The sequence below is a fragment of the Equus przewalskii genome, chromosome 7, assembly GCF_037783145.1.
Source record: "Equus przewalskii isolate Varuska chromosome 7, EquPr2, whole genome shotgun sequence".
Classification (NCBI taxonomy): domain Eukaryota; kingdom Metazoa; phylum Chordata; class Mammalia; order Perissodactyla; family Equidae; genus Equus; species Equus przewalskii.
Genome location: NC_091837.1, coordinates 47,242,637 through 47,268,783, shown reverse-complemented (window position 1 = coordinate 47,268,783; position 26,147 = coordinate 47,242,637). Strand labels below are relative to the sequence as shown.

Genomic DNA, 26,147 nt, shown 5'->3' with positions numbered 1-26,147 from the left:
TGTAAAACTATCTCAAAGACCAATAGTAAGGGATTATGGAACTTCAGTGGAACTTCTGGGTCCTGACATGACGTTATCAAAGAATACTTATGGACACCGAAAGATACCACTAACATACTATTAGATGAGAAAACAAGTCAAAACAGAACGTAAAACAGCAATCTACTTTTGTTTTTAAGAAAAAGTCTGTGCACGTAGAAATGATCTATAAGAATATACAACAACTTGGAGATATCAACATGGCAGCATGACAGGATCCCTTTGTCTCTCCCCTTCAATCTACAGCAAGTAAAACATCCATAACCCAACAAAGGTTACATTACAGTGTCTCACCAGGACACTGGAGAGAGCCACATATCAGTACGTACGAGGTGAGTGGATTGGAGCACACAGAGGAGGCGAAACAAGGCAGAGCCCAGGACCCTGGACCCCCCACTGTGGTGTCTGAGCCAGCTGCCCCTAGCCCCAGAGAACTCGGTGGGCAGCAGTGGAGGTGTGTGTACAACTCTGGCCAGCCAGCTGTGGCAGCACCTGTGGCCACGGGGAGTGGAGCAGCAGTGGAGGTGAAGCTCTGTGATCTCAGGCCCCCAGCAGCTACTCAGAGCCTGGTAGCAGCAGCAGAGGTGCACACAGGACTCCAACATCCCAACTGGAGTGGTGCCTGCAGCCACAAGGTAACAGGCAACAGCAGAGGCAGTGCCCCACAAACCTCTGGTGTACTCTACCAAATATTTAAAAAAGATTTAATACCTATCTTTCTCAAACTCTTCCAAAAAATTAAGGAGGCCAACATTATGCTGATACTAAAACCAGACAAGGACAACACCAAACAAGAAAACTACAGGCCTATATTGCTGATGAACATAGATGCAAAAATCCTCAACAAAAATATTAGCAAATCAAATACAACAATACATAAAAGAATCACACACCACAATCAAGTGGGATTTACTTCAGGGATGCAAGGATGGTTCAACATTTGCAAATCAATCAATGTGATACACCACACTAACAAAATGAAAAATAAAAAAATCACATGATCATCATCTTAGTAGATGTAGAAAAAGCATTTGACAAGAGTCAGCATTCATTTATGACAAAAACTCTCAATAAAATGGGTATAGAAGGAAAGTACCTCAACAAAATAAAGGCTGTATATGACAAACCCACAGCTAACATCATACTCAATGGAGAAAAACTGAAAGCAGAACAGGAACAAGACAAGGACACCCACTCTCATCACTCTTTTTTTTTTTTTTTTGCTGAGGAAGATTCACTTTGAGCTAACATCTGTGCCAATCGTCCTCTTTTTGCTTGTGGAAGATTCACCCTGAGGTAACATCTGTGCCAATCCTACTCTTTTTGCTTGTGGAATATTCACCCTGAGCTAACATCTGTGCCAATCTTCCTCTATTTTATTTTGTATGTGGGTCACTGCCACAGCATGGCCACCACTGAGTGGTGTATGGAGGCTCCTGGGAACTGAACCTGGTCCACAGAAGCAGAGTGTGCCAAACTTAACCACTAGGCCATGGGGCCAACCCCTTGCCACTCTTATTCAATGTAGCATTGGAAGTTTTAGTCAGAGCAATTAGGCAAGAAAAACAAATAAAAGGGATCCAAATTGGACAGGAAGAAGAAAAACTGCCACTATTTGCAGATGACATGATTGTATATGTAGAAAACCCTAGAGAATCCACCAAAAAACTATTAAAAATAATAAATGAATACAGTAAAGTTTCAGGGTAGAAAATCAACATAGAAAATTCAATTGTGTGTCTATACACTAACAATGAACTAGCAGAAAGAGAAATCAAGAATACAATCCTATTTACAATTGCAACAAAAAGAATAAAATGCCTAGGAATCAATTTAACCAAGGAGGTGAAAGACCTGTACACTGAAAACTGTAAGACATTGTTGAAAGAAATCAAAGAAGACACAAAGAAATGGAAAGATATTCCATGTTTGTGATTTGGAAGAATTAACATAGTTAAAATGTCCATATTACCTAAAGCAATCTAGAGAGTCAATGCAATCCCTATCAAAATCCCAACATTTTTCATGGAAATACAACAAAGAATCATTTATATGGAACAACAAAAGACCCCAAACAGCCAAAGCAATCCTGAGAAAAAAGAACAAAGCTGGAGGTATCACACTCCCCGATTTCAAAGTATACTACAAAGCTATAATCATCAAAGTAGCATGGTACTGGCAGAAAAACACACAGAGATCAATTTAACAGAATTGAAAGCCCAGAAATAAATGCATACATTTATGGACAGCTAATTTTTGACAAAGGAGCCGAGAACATACAAAGGAGAAAGGAAAGTCTCTTCAATAAATGGTGCTGGGAAAACTGGACAGACACACGCAAAAGAATGAAAGTAGACCATTATCTTATACCATATACAAAAACAGACTCAAAATGGATTAAAGACTTGAACACAAGATCTGAAAGCATAAAAGTCCTTGAAGAAAACATAGGCAGTATGCTCTTTGACATTGGTCTTAGCAGTATCTTTTTGGATATGTCTCCTTAGGCAAGGGAAACAAACAAAATAAACAATTGGGACTATATCAAACTAAAGATCCTCTGCACAGTGAAGGAAACTATCAACAAAACGAAAAGACAACCTAACAACTGGGAGAACATATTTGCAAATCATATATCCGATAAGGGGTCAATATCCAAAATATACAAAGAACTCATACAACAAAAAAACAAACAACCCGATTAAAAAATGGGTAGGGGATCTAAACAGACATTTTTCCAAAGAAAATATACAGATGGCCAACAGGCACATGAAAAGATATTCAACATCAGTAGTTATTAGGAAAATGCAAATCAAAACTACAATGAAATATCACCTCATCCCTATCAGAATGCCAACTATTAAAAAGACAAAAAGGAACAAGTGTTGGAGAGGATGAGGAGAAAACGGAACCCTCATACACTGCTGGTGGAAACGTAAACTGGGGCAGCCAGTATAGAAAATAGTATGGAAATTCCTCAAAAAATTAAAAATAGAATTACCATATAATCCAGCTATTACACTTCTGGGTATTTATCCAAAGAACATGAAAACACCAATTTGAAAAAGTAACACGTACCCCTGTAATCATTGTATCATTATTCACAACAGCTGAGACTTGGAAAGAACCTAAGCGCCCATTGATGGATGAATGGATAAAGAAGATGTGGTATATATATATATATATATATATATACAATAGAATACTATTCAGCCATAAAGAAAGATGAAATCTTGCCATTTGCAACAACGTGGATGGACCTTGAGGGTATTATGCTACCTAAAAAAGTCAGAGGGAGAAAGCCAAACACCATATATGATTTCACTCATATGTGGAAGATAAAAACAACAACAACAAACACATAGACACAGAGAACAGCTTGGTGGTTACCAGGGGGAAGCAGGGTGGAGGAGGGTGAAAGGGGCAAAGGGGGACATTTGTACGGTGATGGATGGAAACCAGACTTTAGATGGTGAACAGGATGTAGCACACACAGAAGTTGAAATATAATGATGTACACCTACAATTTATATAATGTTATAAACCAATGTGCCCTCAATAAAAAAGAAATTAAAAAAAGAATATACAAGTTTTTAACAGTGGTTTTCTGCAGGTAAAATGATTATGAATAGGCCTGTAGCGAGCGTATGTGAGCATATAGGGCTATTTAGGGGTGTGGTGGGCCTTGTTGGTTCTTTGCTCACCTGTATTACATCATTTTTATAATAAATATGTATTGACTTTATGATAAAGTTATTTTAAATTTAAAAATATGGTGTCCATATGATTCATTTGTTATACGGTTACTTTCCCAAATAGACGTGTGTTATCTCCCCAGCTAGATTGTAAGTAGCTTTTACAGTCTTCATAATACTGGGCAGTGCCCTATGCATAGTAGCTAATCACGAAAATTTGTTCATGAAAATACTAAAGCTTGGCTCTGTGGCCCTTTATAATTAAGTATATACTTTCCATTTTGCAACATTTATTCTTTTGTTTCATAAACATGACTGAATATGTATTATATGAACAGTACCATGCTGGGCACTAGGGAGTCAGAAATTAATAAGACACAGACTATCCTGCAAGTGTTCATAAGATCGTGTGGGGATAAAGAGAGAGGTGTGTGTGTGCGTGTCTATGAATATCTAGGGCTGCGGATGTTTGTGTGTATGTAGGCTTATGTAGAGTTGTACACACAGCAAGTAGGGATGTGTGTGGGCTGGGGGGAGGTAGAGCTGTGTATACATGTGGGTTGGAGTATGTAGGGATGAGTTCACACGAGGGGTAGGGGTGTGTTGGGAGAAGGGGTATATAGGGGTGTGTAGGGGAGTGTATACAGCTATGACATACTGGACCTCATTCTCAAATTTCTGAAACACGTTCAAAACAAGAAAGAGAAGGAAGTTAATGATTTATCAAGTGAGCCGTTTTGTGTTTTTCCCAGGAAACCTCTTACTAGCCTCAGCGAAAACAAACGCCCAGCTCCTAGCACTGAGCTACAACCCTGCTGAGCGCCACCCACAACCCAGTGCCTGCAGCAACCTGCCCACAGAGCCCACCCCCACCTGCTGGATGAGGGGATGGGAAGGGGAGCCACGGGGGAGGGGCGGGGGGCCGGGGGGAGAGGGGCGGGGAGGGGGCGGGGCGGGGATGCGGAGGATCAGGAAGGGGGAGGGGCCGCACCTACCTTTCGCACTGTGTTCCTGTGTATCCAGGTTTGCAGGAACACTTCACGTTTCCCCCAGTCACAACACAGCCGGTGGCAAAACTTGAAGGAAGACAGAAAAAAGCCCCGGTAAGAACATAAATCGATAGGCTTTATTTTCGTTATTTTTGGCCACAGAGAACTGACTTGCATTAAGTGAAAACAGAGACCAAGGGTCTGGCTACTTTTTGTGTGAAGAAAATTTTGCCTATTGAGATTTGTAGAGCTAATGATGAATTATTTCAGCTGACATTGGGCAAATTTTGGTGAAGACACACTGGAGACACTTATTCTGTTTTATTTTTGGCTTGGAGAAAACATTCCTTCCCTTACGTCAGAGCGAAGTAGCTCACTTTGGAAGAGATGATTACAACAGCATTTTTCCAGGAATAACAAGGAAGGAATAAAACAAGCCCAGGCAGAAAAAAGAACAGAGAGTTCTGATTCTTTAAAAAAATTTTCTCCTCGATTATTCTAGTTCTTTTCTATCCGGTGCATGGCTTTCTGGGAAGAAAAGGTGGTGGAGGGTCCAAGCAAGCAACTTCAGAAGGAACTGAGGCACAGAGCATGCTTGATGCCTAGGTATTTCTGTTGGCATAACCAATGATGATTTTTACACTTTTCAAATCAAGTTGTGGAATTTTGATTCCTTTTCTTTTAGTTCTAAACTGGTGTATATTTGAGAAGCTTTAAATTTTTTTTTTTAATAGACAAGATCATGAAAATTCCCTGTTGCCTTGTGAAATGTCTACGTCTGTGCATTGAACATTACACATGGAAATCTGAGGGAAAGTAACTCCATTTATCCTTTGCTGGTGTGGGGACCTGGAAATGGTCACCCCAAGATATGTCTCTTTGGCATGATGATTATTTGAGGCTAGTAACTTTGCAGACAGGATAGAAACTGAAAAGTAGAATTTACTTACCCTTTGTAAGAGACATTTACATTGTAAAGGAACTCTCCATCTGTAAAGATATCTCCCTCTCTGTACCAAGAAGGGGAGATGACCTTGTCTCTAGAAACTCTCAATCAATACCAAAGGCAAGGACTTAAATCTGCATTTTATTGTGCTTGTCTGGTAACCTCCTGTAACTGACTTCCCTCCCCCTCCCAACGTTGGCATTTCTTTAAGGATTAAGCATCTTTCCTTAGGCTAGGAACTGATTGCTGCGCTCACCTGTGATCACCCAGCTCATGACAATAGACTTGCCTCCTGCTCCGCCCACCGAGACAGCAGACCCACTATCTGCTGTGTCCATCAAGCACTGTGCTGACAAGGCAATCTTGTGACTATTGTGGGAGGGACATTTCAATCATATGTGAAGTATCCTGTTTGGGGGTATATAACTGCTCTGTGCACCCCACTTCTTCGGTGCCCTTTCTTCCTTCGGGAAGAAAGGTCCCGGGCCATGGTTCCTCATAAAGTTTTGTTTAATTTTCTCTTGCTATTCTGTCTCATGTGAATTTAATTCGTTCTCTGGCGAGATGAACCCACTTTGGATAGAGGAAATGTCTTCCTCCCCTACACTGATAAGAGAATTCTTATTTGGGAATCTTCTCTTGGCTTATTACATGGATACAAAGTTACACTCTAAAGGGATAGTTCCAAGTTTGTCAGCAGTATTAATATGGCTGGAAGGAGAATCAGATAAAAATAGGGTTTTATTGATAAATCTGAGGAACTGTGTTACTTCACCTGCATAGAAGCTGGAAGCTGACCTTGATAACAATACGCTTTGCAACCAAAGATGTAAAGCTTTTCCGAAGCACTCCGTGGAAATCTCACCGCTTTCTACTCTCCCCAGCTTCTGTTTGAACAAGTCTGGGCTGGTGTCAAGTGACAGATCCCTTTACAAATAAAGTCACAGGACTGGGCAGGTTTAAGGAGTATCAAATACACAGATGGCAAAGCTGGGTGAACATTTCAAATACGCATCTCCAGAAAAGCCACATTTGGGCTAGTGACTTTGGTAATTTTCAGACTTGGCCACTTTCTCTGATACTCAGCTAATATCAATCAGCCTTGGGGTCCACACTTGTTCCAGAGCCTGTGCACTACTGATATTTTATCAGTATCGTCCTGATTTTCAAACCAACTCTTGCTTTACTTAGTAACTTGTTATATTTTGCTTGGACCTACAGTGAACATGTCCTGATGAGCCAGAATATGACAAGTTGCCAAGCCCCAACAGAGCATGGATTACCATGAAAAGAAAATGGTAGCTTTCTACCTATATAATCTGTTGGCCATACTAGAGTCTGAATGACAACTCAGATCACATGACTCTGTGGCTCAGAACTGTCCCATGGCTTCCATTACACTGAGGATAAAGTGCAAGCGCCTTAACACAGCATGCAGGGTCCTACAGGATCTGAACTCTGGCTGCCACACCAACCTCATCTCCTGGCCCTCCCTCCCACACCGAACTCCAGCCAATCTTGCCTTGTTACTGTGGGGACCTGGAAATGGCCACCCCAAAATATGTCTCTTTGGCATGAGGATTATTTGAGGCTGGTTTCTTTCCAGACAGGAAAGCAACTGAAAAGTAGAACTTACTTACCCTTTGTAAGAGACATTTACATTGTAAAGATATCTCCCTCTCTCTACCAGGAAGAAGGGGAGATGACCTTGTCTCTAGAAACTCTTAATCAATGCCAAAGGCAAGGACTTAAATCTGCATAATAATCTTATTCCTGTTTCTGGTAACCTCCTGTAACTGACTTCCCTCCCCCTCCCAACGTTGGCATTTCTTTAAGGATTAAGCATTTTTCCTTAGGCTAGGAACTGATTGCTGCGCTCACCTGTGACCACCCAGCTCGAGACAATAGACTTGACTCCTGCTATGCCCACCAAGATAGCAGACCCACTACCTGCTGTGTCCATCAAGCACTGTGCTGACAAGGCAATCTTGTGACTACTGTGGGAGGGACATTTCAATCATATGTGAAATATCCTGTTTGGGGGTATATAACTGCTCTGTGCACCCCACTTCTTTGGTGCCCTTTCTTCCTTTGGGAAGAAAGGCCCCGGGCCTTGGTCCTCATAAAGCTTTGTTTAATTTTCTCTTGCTATTCTGTCTCCTGTGAAATTTAATTCGTTCTCAGGCCAGATGAACCCAACTTAGGTGGAGGAAAAGTCTTCCTCCTCTATATTACTGTCCACGAACACATCACTACAGGGGCTTTCTCTCCTGTTTTTTCCTTGCCTTGGACTCCCATCACTAAGATATTGTCATGGCTTACTCCATCTCATCATTCCTTGGTCCCTGCCCGACAACTTCAGAAAGCCCTCCTGTCACCCTCTCTAAAGAATCTACTCACTATCAATTGCATAACCCTTTTATCAATCACATAGCCCATCTCTACGTGAAATTATATGTCTTATTTATCTGTTCATGTCTTTATTGAGTGTGACAACTCCCCCCACAGACATTCTCCAGGTCAAGCCTCATGACATCGGAATCTTTGCCGGTTTTCTTTACTGCAGTTTCCTCAGCATCTAGAGAAGACCAACTCCTAGCCCTGTAATGGATGCTCAATAACTAATTGTTTAGTCACTAAATGAATAGCAAAAGGAAAGAGGAAAAGGAAAAACTCAGAAGCATACAACTTGGAAAGACTGCTTTTTCCGTTTTATATTTTTTGTTATTCTTCTCTTTTAATATTACTGCTTTATTGAGATAAAGTTCAGATACTATACAATTCACCCATTTCAAGTGTACAATTCAATGGCTTTTACTATATTCACAGAGTTGTACAACCATTACCACAAACAATTTTAGAACATTTTCATCACCCCAAAAAGAAATCCCATACGCTTTAGCAGTTACTTCCCATTTTCCTCCCACTCCCCACCCTAGCCCTAGGCAATCACCAAACTACTTCCTATCTCAACAGATTATCTTCAAGCTTCCACAGTACCTGTTTGAATGAGGACACGGGCAGACCATGCAGGATCCCTGGACGGCGTTCCTATAGTGACCCTCCTTGCAGCGCTCACAGTGGTTCCCAGCGGTGTTATGCTGGCAGTTCTTGAGACGGAGGAACAGTATAATTAACAGCAGCCAATTATACTTATTAAGATCATTATCATCTTAATTGATGATTAATTGTGATGAGTCACATACTTATAACTCAAGTCCTCTGACTCTGTATGGTGATATCAGTTCAACTTGCTGAATATTTTTCCTGCCTATCCAATCACTGTCGGTGTTAAAAATGAGGTGTAAGTGCCCTTCTATCAGCCACTGGTGCTCACCATTGAGAGGTGTGATGAGATGGAGAGAGACGAGCTGGGTTCAGAGCCTTTTGTAGCTGTGGAATCTCGGGCAAGTTCTTTCACCTCTCTGAGCCTCAGTCTTTTTTATAAATCAATTTTATTGATGTATGATTTACATACAATTCTAATTTTCTTAAAATGTACAGTTAGAATCATACCTACTTTCCAAGGTTGCTGGGAGGACTTTAAAAAGTATAATAGGGCCTCAGCAAATGCAGTCCCTTCCTCTCTTCCCCTTGGAATTGCTTCTATGAAAATTAACTTGATTTTACCTCACTCAACAAAGATAGAGCAAAAAGCAATAAAACTGAAATAAGTTTTTAAAACATGGCATTTGTTACAATAATAAAAAGTTGCATCATATCTGAAGAAAGTATTCAATTCCAATGTCTTAAAGAAGCAAGACATTAATTTCATCTAAGCTTTGTGTTGACAAATAAAAATGGCAAGCAATAGGATATACTGGAGAATATGAGGAAGCCATTTGGTATAAACCTAATTCGGCCTGACCTTGTCTTTCCAAAAGGGCCTGACCGAGGCCGTTGAGCATGCATTGTATATCTGCTTTAGAGATTCCCTATGGCAAGAGCAAAAGGCCCTTGAGGTAAAGGTCCAACTTCCCTCCCCCTCCCAACGTTGGCGTCTCCTTAAGAGACATTTACATTGTAAAGGAACTCTCCATCTGTAAAGATATCTCCCTCTCTGTACCAAGAAGGGGAGATGACCTTGTCTCTAGAAACTCTCAATCAATACCAAAGGCAAGGACTTAAATCTGCATTTTATTGTGCTTGTCTGGTAACCTCCTGTAACTGACTTCCCTCCCCCTCCCAACGTTGGCATTTCTTTAAGGATTAAGCATCTTTCCTTAGGCTAGGAACTGATTGCTGCGCTCACCTGTGACCACCCAGCTCGAGACAATAGACTTGCCTCCTGCTATGCCCACCAAGATAGCAGACCCACTACCTGCTGTGTCCATCAAGCTCTGTGCTGACAAGGCAATCTTGTGACTATTGTGGGAGGGACATTTCAATCATATGTAAAGCACCCTCTTTGGGGGTATATAACCACTCTGTATACCTCATTTCTTTGGTGCCCTTTCTTCCTTTGGGAAGAAAGGCCCCGGGCCATGGTCCTTAGATTTCAGCTCAGAATAAACTCACCCAAATTTTCATTTGCAGATTGGTTATGGATTATTTTCGTCAACAGAGTTTATGTAAAAACAACTATTTTCATGTCAAGGTCAGTGTCTAATGAAAGTCATTCTTCATAAAGTGTTGAGATCATACGACTTTGCAACTGAGCAGTCTGTTGAGACAAAGCTAAGTGAATTGTGTTGAATTGGTTTATTTTGTGGAATTTTTAGCCCAGTATAACCTTTCTTGGCTTTCCTCTAGAAGGAAGATCTAAATGCACAAAAAGAGCTGGGAAAACTCCCCTTACTGTGGGCATTCGATAATTCAGAGATACTTTGTGTTAATTACACAGCCTGGAATAAGTATAATTTTAAAAATTTGCCTATACATGTTACCTCTGTATGCAGAGGTAGTGCTGGAGTAGGAACCTTTAATGGATGTGAGTTTTTAAATAATACCTGAACCCAGATTGGGAAAAATAATACACATATATGTCCTAAGTGGGTGTGGCAGTGCTCCAACGGGAAAGACTGTCCCTCAGTCATGAATGTCATCAGTTTGTTCAGCTTAAACAGATCCATCCTTCACCAACCTTTGAGTAACTAAGAATTACACAAGCCACTAAGATGTTAAAATATCTTTTCATTTTTTTTCTGGATGTAAAATCGTGCTATACACACAAGCGTTTAGTAAATATTTCAAAAAACTAGGTGGGTCTTTCAAGTAGGATGCTGCTCACAGATTGACATTTGAGCATCACTAGGAAGCTCCGCCCAGCCCCGAATCCTTCCCTCCTTCCCCAAATGCCACTGCTGTGTGGGTTTCCCCTGTAGGTCCGGACACTGGGAACAAATCCACACTGTGGTATGCAGGATCCACAGAGGGTCCCGGGTGTCAGGGGAGGGTGCTGGTGGCACGCTTCACCCTCACTTTGCTCTGATGCCTGAGTCCCTCAGAAAACATCCATTCTTTTGAAGTAATTATTTACCTTTCCACTTTAGTTTCCTTTCTTTTTCAACTCCAAACGACAATGTTAAAAAAGAACATACCTGAAGAGAGATATTTTAGTTCTATATCTACTTAGTTCTGAGCTGGAAACATGGGAAAAACAAGAATTGCAGTGAGGCCATCTGTTTCCTAGTGAAAAGACTCTGAACACTGGTCCTCCACAGGAATGAGGAGAGAGGACTGTGGAAGCGGTGGTCAAAACCTGTGTTGCTTGATAAAATCCCATAAGAATGTCTGAAATACCCATCACCCTCAGTTGAGAGCACCTACCCTAGAAGCTTCTTCATCAGTCCTGCAAATGGAGGCATCTGCCTATCAAATTTCCTTGTTTTACTGTGAATAAATGAATGAGTGAAGGAATGAATGAATGAATCCACATCCATTCCCACAGCACATGCTCTCCTAGCACCATCTGACACCAAACATCTGTTGGGCATTTACTGTAAGCTCAACTATGCTACGTATTAGGGATGCAAAGATGGATTGGCACCCTCACTCGGGGGTAGATAGAATATACCAAATATGTGAATAGACAACTTCGATATAATGTGGAAAATACGATGACAAAGGTGTGTCAGTATCCCGTAAGGGCAAGAGGAGCTTCAGGGAAGGAGCTTCAGTGCTGGTGCCTCCTGCATGGAGGATAGAAGGAGAGGAACGAGCTGGGTGGAGAAGTGAGGGAAGGGCATTCCGAGTACAGGGAACTGTCCTGTAGGAGCAGTGCAGTGTGTCTGGGCAGTGTGAAGCAACTGGTATTCTGGGGGGTGAACTGCCAAGGCGGGTGGAATGCAGCTGGAGAGGCAGCAGCCCGGATCAAGGGGGCCCTGAGGCCACACCAAGGAGTTGTGGACAGCTGGCCATGAGCCTCAAGGGAGCCCTGAGTCAGCTGTGAGTTTCAGATAAATCATTCTGGGAGTAGGGGGGAAGGTGGACTCAAGTGGCAGGGAATGAAATGAAGGAAAACGGAAGAAAGGAGATCAGAAGAAGAGAAAGGGGAAGGGTCATGGCAACAGAGAGGAAGATGAGGGGTGACTGAGACAGTAGAAGGCAAGGGGATGGGGGAAAGGAGGGAAATGCAGAGAGAGTGGGCAAGAAGAGGGAGAGGCAGGGGCCTGAGCGGAGAGATGGGTCCGTCGCAGGTCCGTCTGCCCACAGCACCCACACAACACATCACCTGCTACTCCTGCCTCTCAAATGGACACACTCTGCTTTCCCAGCAAGGAGCTGCTCTGCTTTCTTGAAACGACATGGAGATTTGCACATGTGTGAAGGTCCAGATTTTAGAAATTGACTTTGGGTCTTGAGAGGTCGAGGCTGATTTGCAGAGGAATCAGCCTGTTTGATGGTGAAAGGTACTTGGTTTCCCCATTACTGTTCTCTGAGAATGAGGGCTGCCTCCTTAACTCCCATGAAATGGGCACATTTGAGAGCAGTGCTGGCTCTCAGTGCCTGCCATTGAGCGGTTAAGTGACTGCAGACACGGGCTCCAAGAGAGTGTGTGTGCGCATGCGCATTCCCCACTAGCCGGCAAGCCTTATAGGAGTAGCGATCACGCCCGATGGTTTTACCCCCTGCACTTGGCTGTCCCTCCCACGAGAGCAAATGCTCAGGAAGTGTTTCCTGAATGAATCCTTTCTAGAGGCCACACAGCCATTAGGGACAAGTGAAGACAGAGCTACAAAGAAAGGAAATGGAAAAGAAAATCTTCCCATTTGATGAAAACATGAATTATGACTCACTATTGATCATTTCACTGGGTGAATGGACTGCAGAGAAAACCCACTTTGTTCTTCACTCCTTTGATAAAGTGGACTCCACATCTAGCAATGGCTCAATGACAAGATAAATATTTATTTTTCATTAAAGCAACTACCTGTGTTACACACAACAGACAGTATCAAACCTGGTCTATTGTATAAGAATACTTAGGAGCTGTAAAACAGTATTTCCCAATGTCTTTTATTCTTTTTGAACTTAGAAGGTTAAAATCTTACAGAATATTCTATCGAGTTCTTTACAGCAATTTCCTGTCCTGGCCTGTCCCATCTTGCAGAGGAAGCAGCTCCCTGGGACATGCTGAACCGGCTGAATACAGTGTAGGAACTCAAATAATTGAAACACACTCTGGTTGCATTACACAATGCAAAGGGAATCTGTGCCAGAAGAATGTATTTCCAAACAGCACCCCATGAGTTGGGGCTTTGTATTCTGGGGGTACCGACGCTCTCTCTTTTCCTTGGAACTGCCCATTCTCCTTCTCAGTGGGGACACCCTGGCTGCCAGGGAGAGGATCTCTGATGAAAGGGAGGAAGGCAGCAGAATAAAAACCATTCTGCTTCATTACGCAAAAGGAAAATTTCCTGAGAATCTAATTTTCTCTGGGAGAATTTTCTAAAATATTGCAAAAGAAGATTGTTTTCTGGTGGACGAGCCACGGACAGCAAGGACTCCCCTCAGCTGTCTTCCCACATAGATCGGCTTTGTCTTGGCAGCTGTGGAGGGTTTGTGTTTGACTGAGTGTGAGCCTTAAACCTTTCATAGCATCTCCTTCTACCCGATTACTTTCTTGAGCTCCTGCTCATCTGAGAGCAACAAGGCTCCCCTCCTGCAACCTCCTGCTACCCCAACAAAATTAGGGCCCAAAGCAGTGGCTCTGATTTGTAATATTCCAGCAAGAGTTAAGTCCCAGAATCCACCCATTAAAACCATTTAATGAAGCAGAGATTTAGAAGCTAATGTGTAATTCAGTTGTTCAGACAGGAGTTCTCTGAGGGCACATGTTAAAATGGAAGAAAAAGTGGAGTGTAAAATAATTCATCCTAATCACACTGGAGCCTTCTATATTTACATAGCAAGCTCTATTTAGGGTCTGGCAGGGGATGTGACATTTGGTGTCCCAGAGCCTAGTAGTGGGGAATGGGGAGACACAGATTGCCTGCTGGTAGCATCAGAGCATCAGTTTACTCACAATACATATTCCTGAGCCATCCTGGCATCGATGTGAATGTCCATTGCAACTGCAGGGAACACACCGTCCAGTATATAAGCCTTTGTTATCTCGATAGTATCCGGGGCTACAACCCTATTTTTCAAACAAAAGGTTTAGTCAATACAAAGAAAGAAAATGATTACCCAAAGCACGTGACAATTCTATCAAGCATTTACTTTTTTATCTTCTTTCCTTTAGTCTGTGTGTGGATTTCTACTTTTAAACACTAGCCAGGTCCACTTGCTTTTTTCTGTCAGGTTCTATGTTGTTCCCATGGCAAGGAGAGAATGTGTGTTTGTGCCCGAGTGGGAGACGTGAGGTGGGGAATTCAGAGAAAGGGGAAGTGTGGAGGGTGGACGTGGGTTCCTCTCCCCCTCACCCCAACTGTTTAGAGGGTGAGCGGAGGGATGGAATGGTGAAGGAACAAAGAGGATCAGGACCTCAGTCCTTAGTGGGGGAGGATCTCTAAGCAAATCCCCTCAAGTTCTGTTTGGGTAGGTACTCCCTCTCCAAACCTCGGTTTGGGCTGGTGGAGGAAGCAGTGTGGGAACGGGGTATAGGAGTCCTCATTGGGATCTACACAATATGGCAGAACTGGTGGAATCATTTCACTGCCACTCACCAGTCTATGGGCAACAGGGAGCCCAGGGGAGGCATGGCTTGCATTTTCATACAGAACTTTGCAGGGATGTTGGTTCTGACTGAACACACAAAGACCCAGCTTCATGGAATCTCCTCAGGTGTGGTCTTCTTCTCTTGTTCAATATTGCTTTCATTATTTCTATCTCCAGTATATTGTCTCTTTCCAGTGTAACACGTTAGTATTTTTCATATGGATGAAAATAATGATGGTTTTCTTTGAATGAACTGATATTTTTTAAGAAAGGATTCTAGTTAAGAATGCCCCCCAATAAAAAAAAAAAGCAACTATTCTTTCGCTAGCCATTAAACATTATTTAGATTTCTGTCTTTAAAGAGAATTATGGATACTTTCTTTATTCTGGCAGAGCAAATCAGTGCACTGACTAAAATCAGATGCTGTCTGGGGCTGGCCCCGTGGCTGAGCGGTTAAGTTCGCGCACTCCGCTGCAGGCGGCCCAGTGTTTCATTGGTTCGAATCCTGGGCGCGGACATGACACTGCTCATCAAACCACGCTGAGGCAGCGTCCCACATGCCACAACTAGAAGGACCCACAACAAAGAATATACAACTATGTACCGGGGGGCTTTGGGGAGAAAAAGGAAAAAATAAAATCTTTAAAAAAAAAAAAAAAAAAAAAATCAGATGCTGTCTTTAGTTTCTTTCACCTGTCTCCTCTATGCCTTATCTTTAAAGCATCAGGAAAAATTAACATTTCAAGATAAAAGACCATCTTTTATCTAATCCTCTTCAAACAACACATATGTCTGTAAGACTCTGAAACTACAGTGAAGGGAGACCTTGAACTGAACTGTTTATTCTCGTTCATCCATGGCCATAAATGCCTCTACCTGGTCAAGAGGGGAGAAAGAAGCCAACGTGATAAGGCTGGAGAAGGAAGCCTCATATGCTCCCCAGAGTGGACTATTCCAGTTGCTGCCAGAAGTTTCCTCCAGAATCACCAATGACTACAAATCATACACAATAGCACAACTCTAACTTCCAATATATTTTTCCCTTAAGCTATTAGAAACCATGTTTAGGCAAAAGAACACATTGCAAAAAATTAGATTACTTTATGTGTTATATGAATAGGCTTGTCTAAAAGAGAATCAAAGTATGAAAGGAATGTTCTTTAGCTGAAAGCACGACAAAGAGATGTTTGAGGGAAAGTCAGCCAATGATGGCGTAATCACATCTATGAACAAATAATTTCTACTAATAAGTGGCAAGTACCTTATAATTAGCACCATATATCACATTTCATGCTTATAAAATAATCATGTTGGCTAAGGAACAAATTACCCAAATAAATCAATATATCTGGTTCATTTATGACAACATGCCCGATGGAAGTCTTAATTAAACATGCTTTGGGGGAAGGACAGTCTATCCTGATTAAAGTTAAATCACCCATCTTAATTTCCTTTTGGTTAGAAACAGAGAAAGCAAGACTTAGGTGTCATGTGACTCTCAGAACGTTTGTCAGTTACTGAACTACAGCCATTTCCTTACCTCTATAAAGCACTCAAACTCCACATTTTACAAAAAATTCAGTTCAAGCATTCAGATTGTATTGAAGATTTACTCCAAATGAAAATGAATGCATCCTAATATATTATTTCAGTAAAGGAGTTTTGCAACTAACCATTTTTTAAGTGATAATTTTTCAGGCTAACTTTTCCAATAAACTTTCATAGAACAAATGAGAAAATTAGTTCCTATCAGGTTTCCAAGGGTTATTTCAGCAGCCAGAGGATCTCTCTTTGAGTACACATATAACATCCAGGGAGTTTAAGGAGAGAGAGAGCAGAATTTATGAGTGTTTAATGCCTGGCAAATTAAAGCATGTCTGTTAGGTATTATACAAACTTGATCTCATCACTTTTTTATAACACGGATTTCACTGATTCTCATAATTTAATTTATGGGTAATTTTTCTTCCAAGCAGAATTTGGAAGCCTACAGGCATTAGACTCTTTTGTCCTGAGGCTTGGGATACTCTCAAAAGGGCACAAAGTTTCATAGCAGATTAACAGCGCACAAGCATTTAAATTCTTAGCTCTCTCAGCATTCCCAGGTGGGCTGATGTTTATGGGGTTTGTGGTGAACAGCTCAGAAGAGCAATCTGTCAGGCACCGTAATAAACCCTGCCAGTCAACGGGATGGGGAGGCCAGCCGCCCCTCCCCTAGCCCACCCATTACTCTGTCATCACCCTAACTTAAAATGTCACAAAGCTGGGAACGCTTCCCCATCCCAAACCAAAATTCAAAAGGGACGTTACCTGGCTGGGTTTAAACTCCGAATAACTTGCTTGCAGATGGCTTTGACCGGGAGGCTGAAGAAACACTACCCTTTGCTGCTGTGAATCGTATCCCAGACACTGCCCCAGGGCTGCCCCAAAGATCCAAAGCCATCCCGCGGACCACCTCACTGCTGGGGGCATCCTGGTCCCTAGGTGTCCTGCTGGCTGCGCACAAACCTCTGCCTCTTCCTCTTATACCTGCCCTTCCTGCTCGGTGCCCAGGCCTGCCTGACTCAGGTACGGCAGGCTGTCTGCGGCAGGAGGCCCCACCTGTAAACTTCACCCATGAGTCAGCCGGTGAGAGAGCACACATAACAGTCCCACCGGGAAGCGCACCGCTCTGTAATTCCTGCGAGGTGGGGCAGGCATTACCTTCCACCCACCTCGCCCCGCAGACAGCCCTAGCGATTAGAGCAGCTGTAAATCACAGGCTGAGTCACGCGCAAAGAACACGCCCTGGGCCGGAGGGTGCTAATCCAGAGGTTCCACTCTTTCCCTTGGGCTACGTGTTTAATCGGGCTGGAAAGAGATGGAGGGCAGGGAGAAGAAAAATGTCAGCCCCTGTGGACTAAATGCTATAAGACAGGGGTCCCTGGAAAACCATGGCAGGTAATATATTTGCAGGTTAAACAACTAGGAACTCTTAAGTGCAGATCACCTTGGGGGTTTCCTGCTATCAAGGGATCAGGAGATAAAACGAAGGGTGTCGTCTTAGATGCTGGGTGTACGGAACACACAGAATGACAATGCTTGCTATTTCCTAATAATTGTACTAACCATTGTGCTTCCCTCCCTATCTTCAGGAAGAGAACATATCTACAGCTTGAGATATTAAATAATTTCATTTCATGGCACTTTTAATCACCAGAGAACAAATTGAGTCAATGGGGCCTCAAATGAAGACCTGCTGTGAGCTAGAAAATTGGACTGCGATTTCCCCTCGAAGAATCAGGATATTCTTTGAACTGTAGCTCCACTGCGGGGTGGGTGGTTGGAGGGAGCCCTGGGTTAGAGAAAGGCATAAGAACCCTGGGTCAGCTACTGGGAAAGCAGTGGCTCAAATACTGGGATGCTCACTGGCGGTCTCCTTCCTACTTCTGGGAGAGTCCTGATTTCTACAACCCCCGGATCTATGGCGCTCTGGCGGCTTGCCTACGGATTTTGAGACATTTGTGATTTGTGATATTCAATACCTGGAAGTGGTCCAGGTAAGAAAGAAGCTATAGCCCAGCAGAAACTTGTGCAATGGGCAGAGTGCCCCAGAATGTCCAGTGGTGTTGAAGAGCAGCCAGGAAAGCCAGGCACAGGAGTCCCCCGGGGGAATCTTCTGTTACCAGAGAATTTCCTACCTGACATGAGTCACCAGTGTAGTCAGGGGGACAGGCACACATCTCTACATTCTGTGCTCTACGTCCACTTCCCGTGTCAGAAGCTTCCTCCAGCCCCACCCCACTCAGAGTGAGCCGCTGCGTCTCGGTGAAATAGAGGCCGCGGAGGCGCACACCTTCCAGTCTAGACAGCACCATCATCAGCTCTTCCCGAGACACCTGGGCCCCGCTGCTGGCGTGTCTGAAGTTTCCCTACATGTGAAAACAGAGAGAGAAGGTCTGCCTTAGGCCAGCTCACTTCCAGGGCTTTCAAAGAGGCAGATGCCCAGAACAAATAAAAAAAAAAGACAATTACGACGCATAAGAGAAAATAAAATAAGATGGGTAAGTAGAAGATAGTGGATTTACATTCAGAAGTCAGATGTCCTGGATTATTCCCAAAAAGGGAGAGTGCCACGAGAAAGGGGAAGAAAATGAAGACAGGAAATAAGGAAGAATAAAATGAAATAAAATGTCCCAGTGTTATGCTTATTTTAAAATGCACTTTTGTTTGTACAAGCACAAAGTGAGTGAGAAGGGTATAGGAGAGAAGCATATGGAAATTGAGTCATGCAGCTCAGACCATTAATTCAAGGTGTATAATTGTGACAGAAGGTACACTCTTTTCTTGCATATACACATTCATATTATTTTATTTTTATGATGGTAAAAAGCACATAACATAAAATTTACCATCTTAACCTTATCATTATTATTTTTTTTTGGTGAGGAAGATTTGCCCTCAGCTAACATCTGTGTCAATCTTCCTCTATTTTGTATGTGGGACACTGCCAAAGTATGACTTGATGAGCGGGATGTAGGTTTGCACCTGGGATCTGAACCTGTGAACCCTGGGCTGCTGCAGCAGAGCGTGAGAACTTAACCACAACGTCGCTGGGCCAGTGCCTTAACCATTTTAAGTGCACAGTACAATGGTGATAGCCATATGCCCAGTGTTGTGCAACAGATCTCCAGAGCTTCATCATCTTGTAAAATTGATACTCTGAACCTATTAAGCAATAACTCCCATTTCCTCCTCCTCCAAGCCCTTGGCAACCACCATTCTACTTTCTTTCTCCATGAATTTGAGTACTTTAAATACCTCATATAAGTGGAATCATGTGGTATTTGTCTTCTAGTGACTTCCTTATTTCCCTTAGTATAATGTTCTCAAGTTTCATTCACATTCTAGCATGTGACAGGATTTCTTTTTTTTTTTTTTTTTTTACTTTTTATTAAGATTATGATAATTTACAACCTTGTGAAATTTCAGTTGTGCATTATTGTTTGTCACTCGTGTTGTAGGTGCACCACTTCAGTCTTTGTGCCCACCCCCCACTCCCCCCCTCTTCCCCTGGTAGCCACTAATCTGTTCTCTTTGTCCATGTGTTTAACTTCTATATATGAGTGGAGTCATACAGAGATTGTCTTTCTCTATCTGGCTTATTTCACTTAACATAATACCCTCAAGGTCCATCCATGTTGTTGTGAATGGGACGATTGTATCCTTTTTTATGGCTGAGTAATATTCCATTGTATATATATATACCACATCTTCTTTATCCAGTCATCAGTTGATGGGCACTTTGGTTGCTTCCACCTCTTGGCTATTGTAAATAATGCTGCAATGAACATAGGGGTGCATGGGACTTTTGGAATTGCTGATTTCAAGGTCTTTGGATAGATACTCAGTAGTGGGATGGCTGGGTAGGATATCTTTCTTTTTTAAGGCCGAATAATATTTCAATGTATGTATATGCCACATTTTCTTTATGCATTCATCTGTTGATAGACATCTCAGTTGCTTCCACCTCTTATCTATTGTGAATAATGCTGCAATGAACATGGGTGTGCAAATGTCTCTTCAAAATCCTGTTTTCAATTCTTTTGGATATACACCCAGAAGTGGGATGGCTGGATCATATGGCAATTCTATTTTTAATTTTTTGAGGAGCCTCAATACTGTTTTCCACAATGGCTGCACCATTTACAGTTTCACCAATAGTGCACAAGTGTTCCAATTTCTGCATACCCTCACTGACACTTGTTTTCTGTTTTTCTTTTTTTCTAAATAGTAGCATCCAAATGAGTGTGAGGTGATATTTCACTGTGGCTGTGATTTGCATTTCTCTAATGACTAGTGATGTTGGGCATCTTTTCATGTAAAGGCCTGCACTTTTAACCTTTTATATTCTGTTGCCTCCTTCGAACTCAGTTTCCACGTCTCTTAAATGGGCATACTACTACTTAATCTCAGGACTATCATGAGGATTAAAGTATATGAAATGATATAATGTATATAAAGTGTTCGGCATAGTGCCTAGCATGTAGCAGACATTCAATAAATGGTAGCTATTATTATTAACATATAAACATAATACTTCTACAATTTTAACTTATATTTTTAACAGCTTGAGGTATGATTTACATACAATGGTATTCTCTCATTTTAAGTGTACAATTTTTAGTAAATCTATAAAAGTATACAACCATTACCACAATGTAATTTTAGAGCATTTTCATTCCCCCAAAAAGAACCCTTGTGCCCATGGTAGTTACTCCCAATCCAACTGCCAGCCCCCAGCAAACACTACTCTACATTGTGTCTCTATGGATTTTTCCATGCTGGACAATTTGTATAAATACCAACTTGATTTCAGCAGTATACAAAAACTTTGCTTCTATTCACTTCCTTTCCTCCCTTGTTCCTTTGTGTCATACAAATTACATCTTTATACATTGTATGACCATCAACTCACATTTATAATTATGCTCTTATGCAGTTGTCTTTTAAGTCAGACAGAAAAAAAAAAAAGAGTTACAAACAAAAGATACATTTATACTGCCTGTTATATTAACCTATGTAGTTACCAAACCAGTGTTCTTCGTATGTGATGTGGATTGAAGGTACTGTCTATAGTGTCCTTTCATTTCAGTCTGAAGGATTCCCTTTAGCATTTCTTGTAAGAAAGGTTGGCCAGTGATGAATTCTCTGTTTTGTTAAGAATGGAATGTCTTCATTTCTCCTTCATTTTTGAAAGACATTTTGCTCGACATATAATTCTTTGTTGATGGTGTGTTTCTTTCAGTATGTTGAAAACATCATTGCACTGCCTTCTGACTTCCATGGTTTCTGGTGAAAAATCAGCTGTTACTCTTATTGAGGACTCCTTGTATGTGAAGTGCTTCTCTTGTGTTGCTTTCAAGACTCTCTTTGTCTTTGAGAATGTTTACTACGATGTCTTTGTGTGTGGGTCTCGTGTATTTATCCTACTTGGACTTTGTTGAGCTTGGATGTGTAGATTAATGATTTTCATCAAATTTTGGAAGGTTTTAGCCATTATTTCTTCAAATATTTTTTCTTCCCCTTTCTCTCTCTCTTGTCCTTCTGGCACTCCAATTATGCACATGTTGTTACATTTGACTGTGACCCATATCTTTCAGAGTCTGTTTGTTTTTCCTCATTTTTTTTTCTTTCTTTTTCTCAGACTGGATAATCTCAATTGACCTTCTTCAAGTTAGCTGATTCTTTCTTCTGCCTGCTCAAATCTGTTGTTGAGCCCTTATCTTAGTTAGCTTAGGCTGCCATAACAAAATACTATAAACTTAACATAGGCTTAAACAACAGAAATTTCTTTTCTTGGTTCTGGAGGCTAGAAATCCCAGATCAAGATGCCAGGCAAGGGGCCAGCCTGGTGGTGCAGCAGTTAAGTTTGCATGTTCCACTTTGGCAGCCTGGGGTTCGCTGGTTCAGATCCCGGGTATGGACCTACACACCGCTTGTCAAGCCATGCTGTGGCAGGCATCCCACATGTAAAGTCGAGGAAGATGGGCATAGATGTTAGGTCAGGGCCAGTCTTCCTCAGCAAAAATGCAGAGGAGGATTGGTGGCACATGTTAGCTCAAGGCTAATCTTCCTCAAAAAAAAAAAAGATGCCAGTCAATTTGGTTCCTAGTCAGAACTCTCTTCCTGACTTGCAGTTGGTTGCCTTCTCACCGTGTCCTCACAGGGAGCACAGAGACAGTGAGCTTTCTGGTGTCTCCTCTTATACTGACACTAATCTTATCAGACCACAGCTTCACCTTTAAGATCTCATTTAACCTTAATTAGTTCTTAACTCCAAATACAGCCACAATGGGGGCCAGGGGTTCAACGTATGAATTTGGAGGGGAAATAATTCAGTCCAAAGAAGCCCTTCTAGTGGATTCTTCATTTCAGTTATTGCACTTTTCAACTCTAGAATTTCTATTTGATTCTTTTATATATTTTATATTTCTTTATTGGTATTTCCTATTTGCTGAGACACTGTTCTCATATTTTCCTTTAGTTCTTTAGACATGGTGTCCTTTAGATCTCTGACATATTTAAAATGTTGATTTAAAGTCTTTTTCTAGTAAGTCTAAGTTCTGGGCTTCGTCAGGGACAGTTTCTATTTATTGCTTTGTTCCCCCTGTGCATGGACTATACTTTCTTGTTTCTCTGCATGTCTCATAACTTTTTGGTTGAAAATTGAATATTTAAAACAATATAATGTGGCAACTCAGGAAACCATAGTCTTCCCCTCCCCAGGATTTGTTGCCACTGCTGTTTATTATTGTTGCTTGTGTCTTTGTTGTGACTTTCCTGAGCTAACTCTGTAAAGTCTGTATTCTTTGTCATGTGTGGCCACTAAAGTCTCTGCTTGGTTAGCTTTGTGGTCAGCTAATGATTAGACAGAGATTTCGTTAAATGCCTGGAACCAAAAAGTCTCCTAGTCTTTGCAAAAGTGCTCTGTGTGCATGACGGGGGACCCCTCAACACTCAGCCGGGCAGCTGACAACTCTGCTTTGGCCTTCACTTTCTGCTTGCAGAGAGCCTCAAGGTCAGCCAGAGGTGAGGGCTTAAGGCCTTCTCAGGGCTTTCTGGAGCATGCGAACGGCCCTGAGTATGCATGGCCTTCTACATTCCCAGGATTGTGCTGGAGCTCTTCAAAGCTTCTATGGACATCTCATCCCCCCAGCTTTTTATTTTAAGTTTTATGATTAGCCTCTTGTTTGACCAACTGTTGTCCACTATTTCAGGCAGCCAAGAAGTTAAACAATTTCCTCTAAATGTTTTCAACAACACCCTCAGGAAAAAGGTTTTTCATACTGGGAGAGTTCCGACTCCAGTCAAACGAAGACCGCCTTGGAAGTGGCATCTTCCAGAAAACCTCCAGACAGGTCAAATCATGACAGTTCTCTGTGAATGAGTCTTTGAGAAGCTCTAATCCCACTCTTTCCCTTCAAGTGGCTGCCAACCTGCTGGCTTTCACTTTGACTGTAGGCTGTTGATTTTCAAGGCTACTATGGAGCTGGAAAAGATGATGGAAATAGAGCAAGTTGACTATCACAAAGCTTGATGTTCTTACTAAGATTCAGCCATTTTTCTTGAATAAATGCTTTCCAGATTGCTGCAAGCCTTTGGTTAATTCCAAGAGTTATGAAATAGTTGTTTCTGACCATTTTCGCCAGTTTTCTATTGCTTTTATGGAAGAGAGAATTTTTGAAGGTTCTTACTCAGCCATTTTTGCTGGTGTCACCCCTCTCATATAAACAGAATCACACAGTATGTGATCTTTTGTGATGCTTCTTTTGTTCAGTGTAATGGTTTTGAGATTCATCCATGTTGTGGTAGGTATCAACACTTTGTTTCATTTATTGCCAAATAGGACTCCATTGTATGGATGGAATACACAGAATATATAGAAACCAGTATAGAAATCTTAAAATGTATTTGTGAGTTCAGGGTACTTGAAAAAGTATCACCTTGAGATATTGGACAGATTGAATAATAGAAATTGAATACTATTTTAAAGGAATTGTCATAACGAAGTAAATGCAATACGATGTTTTCTAACTTGATCAGCTTTCCTTTATTTATCTATGTTATTCTTATTTATTTTGGTGTTAGATGTTTTTGTGGCTTTTCTATCCATTCATCCCAAGCATTTGTCAGCCACTCAAGGAGGCTTGAGGACGAGAGGGAGCTACATCGTAGCATTTACAAGCTCAGAGGGTCATGAGACAAGGATAATTAACTGTAAAACAGGAGAGAGACTACTAAGTGCCATAAAGATAGTACAGACCAGGCCCTGTGAGGATGAACTCTGTATATTTTAAATTTATATATATAAACTATATTTGTATAAATATAATTAATATTTTAAATCATAAGTCAAAATCACAATTGCTTGAAAGCCCCGTCACAGAACAAAAGGATCATCAAGAACCATTTTCTGTATGCTATCCCTTTACCTCCACCACCTGCACTCGCCCGTGATACAGCCGGTCTGGCCGTGGGTTATTTGGCTCCTCATAGATGATGGACATGTGGTAACCCTGTTTAAAGGAAAGCATGATGTGTTAGTGCCTTGATTGGGATGTTGTGAGGTTTATAACTGATCTAAGAACAAATTTCTATGGATCTGCATTACATGAAATGTCTGATTCTAAAAACTAGTCATGAAATGAACTGACAAACGGATTAGTGATGTGGAAACAGAATCCCTTATACAGTGCATTTTCACAAATAGGATACACCAGGAAAATCCTCTTGACTGAAAGTGGCTAAAAAGATGGGAAAGTTAAAAACAAACAAACAAACAACATGCTTTGCAGTCAATGCATGAGGTGCTGTTTGCATCACTGCCTGTAGGACCAGACTGTGGTAGCAGGAAAGTGCTTTGGTGGGTGGGCTGGTGAGGAGGGTGGGCAGGGCAGAAGGGTTGGCAGGGTCGGCTGTGCAGCTTGCAGAGCCAGGGAGCCACAGAGCTGGCACGTGGAGGAGGAATTGGCCACGCAGCCTACACCCTGCAGGATCCAGCCTCACTCACTCTCAGCCTCTGCACTTCCTTCCCCACTACAGTGGCTCTTGAGGGACTCCTAACAGGGCATAAGGAGAAGGTCAGCACCCACCATCAGCATCCCCACCCCAAACCCCACACGAAAGCCCCAGCTTTTCTGTTGTAGCGCCAAACCCAAAAGGTTCCGTTTCATTAGGGTGGTGTTTCAGAAAGAAGAGCATTATCTGCGATCACAAATCACTGAAAAGCTTAATCCAAGAAACATGCCTCATAGGCTCTTAATTACAGTGGTGTGGAACAAAGCGGCAGAGTAAATGTTTCAAGAGCCGAAATTATTTTCCATCTTTGAAGATAAGATTAAGAAAAAATTTTGGTTCTCGCTTCTCTGTGAATTCCAACAGTTGGTGTAATAAACTCTTTGGCAGTAAAATATAGGCATGCTAGTGGCCTGAGCTTGAGACGCCCTGCTAAAATAATGAAACTGAAATACAGCATTGCCACGACAAAATTTTTATTGTACAGCTAGTTTTCCTTAGACTGTAACTCTAAACTCTTTGGTGCTTCATTTTCAAGAAGTTTTGCAAACGTTCCTTTGAGGTTTTAAAACAACAGCTCGATAGATTTGGGTGCTAATAAAAACAAAAAGCCACACAGCAGTGGCTGAACACAAAAACCCACCAGAACGTGAGGCCCTCAGCTGTGACAAGATCTGTGTGTGAGACTTGCTAGTCCCTATTTTACAGTGAAGGACACAAGAAAACTCTTCAGGAAGCTGTAATTGCATTGCATTAATCACAGCACACAAACCAGAAACAGAGTCAAACTCAGATGATGACACCCCAGTCTATGTTCA

The 26,147-nt window shown here is 41.9% G+C and overlaps 1 protein-coding gene across 4 annotated transcripts in view; it reads right to left on the bottom strand.

Annotated features, from left to right (window-relative positions):
* The window catches only part of LAMA3 (laminin subunit alpha 3), a 258,466-nt gene that overhangs the window by 59,514 nt on the left and 172,805 nt on the right, over positions 1 to 26,147 (bottom strand). For 3 of the 4 annotated variants that reach the window (XM_070629807.1, XM_070629808.1, XM_070629809.1), the window contains 5 exons: positions 24,747 to 24,830; positions 18,453 to 18,683; positions 14,137 to 14,250; positions 8,670 to 8,779; positions 4,730 to 4,810 (listed from right to left, as the gene is read on the bottom strand). In XM_070629807.1, coding sequence (XP_070485908.1) covers positions 4,730 to 4,810; positions 8,670 to 8,779; positions 14,137 to 14,250; positions 18,453 to 18,683; positions 24,747 to 24,830 — 620 coding nt within the window. Of the gene's footprint in view, positions 1 to 4,729; positions 4,811 to 8,669; positions 8,780 to 14,136; positions 14,251 to 17,082; positions 17,554 to 18,452; positions 18,684 to 24,746; positions 24,831 to 26,147 lie in introns of those variants that run through there. The other variant, XM_008542444.2, reaches the window with a different exon arrangement.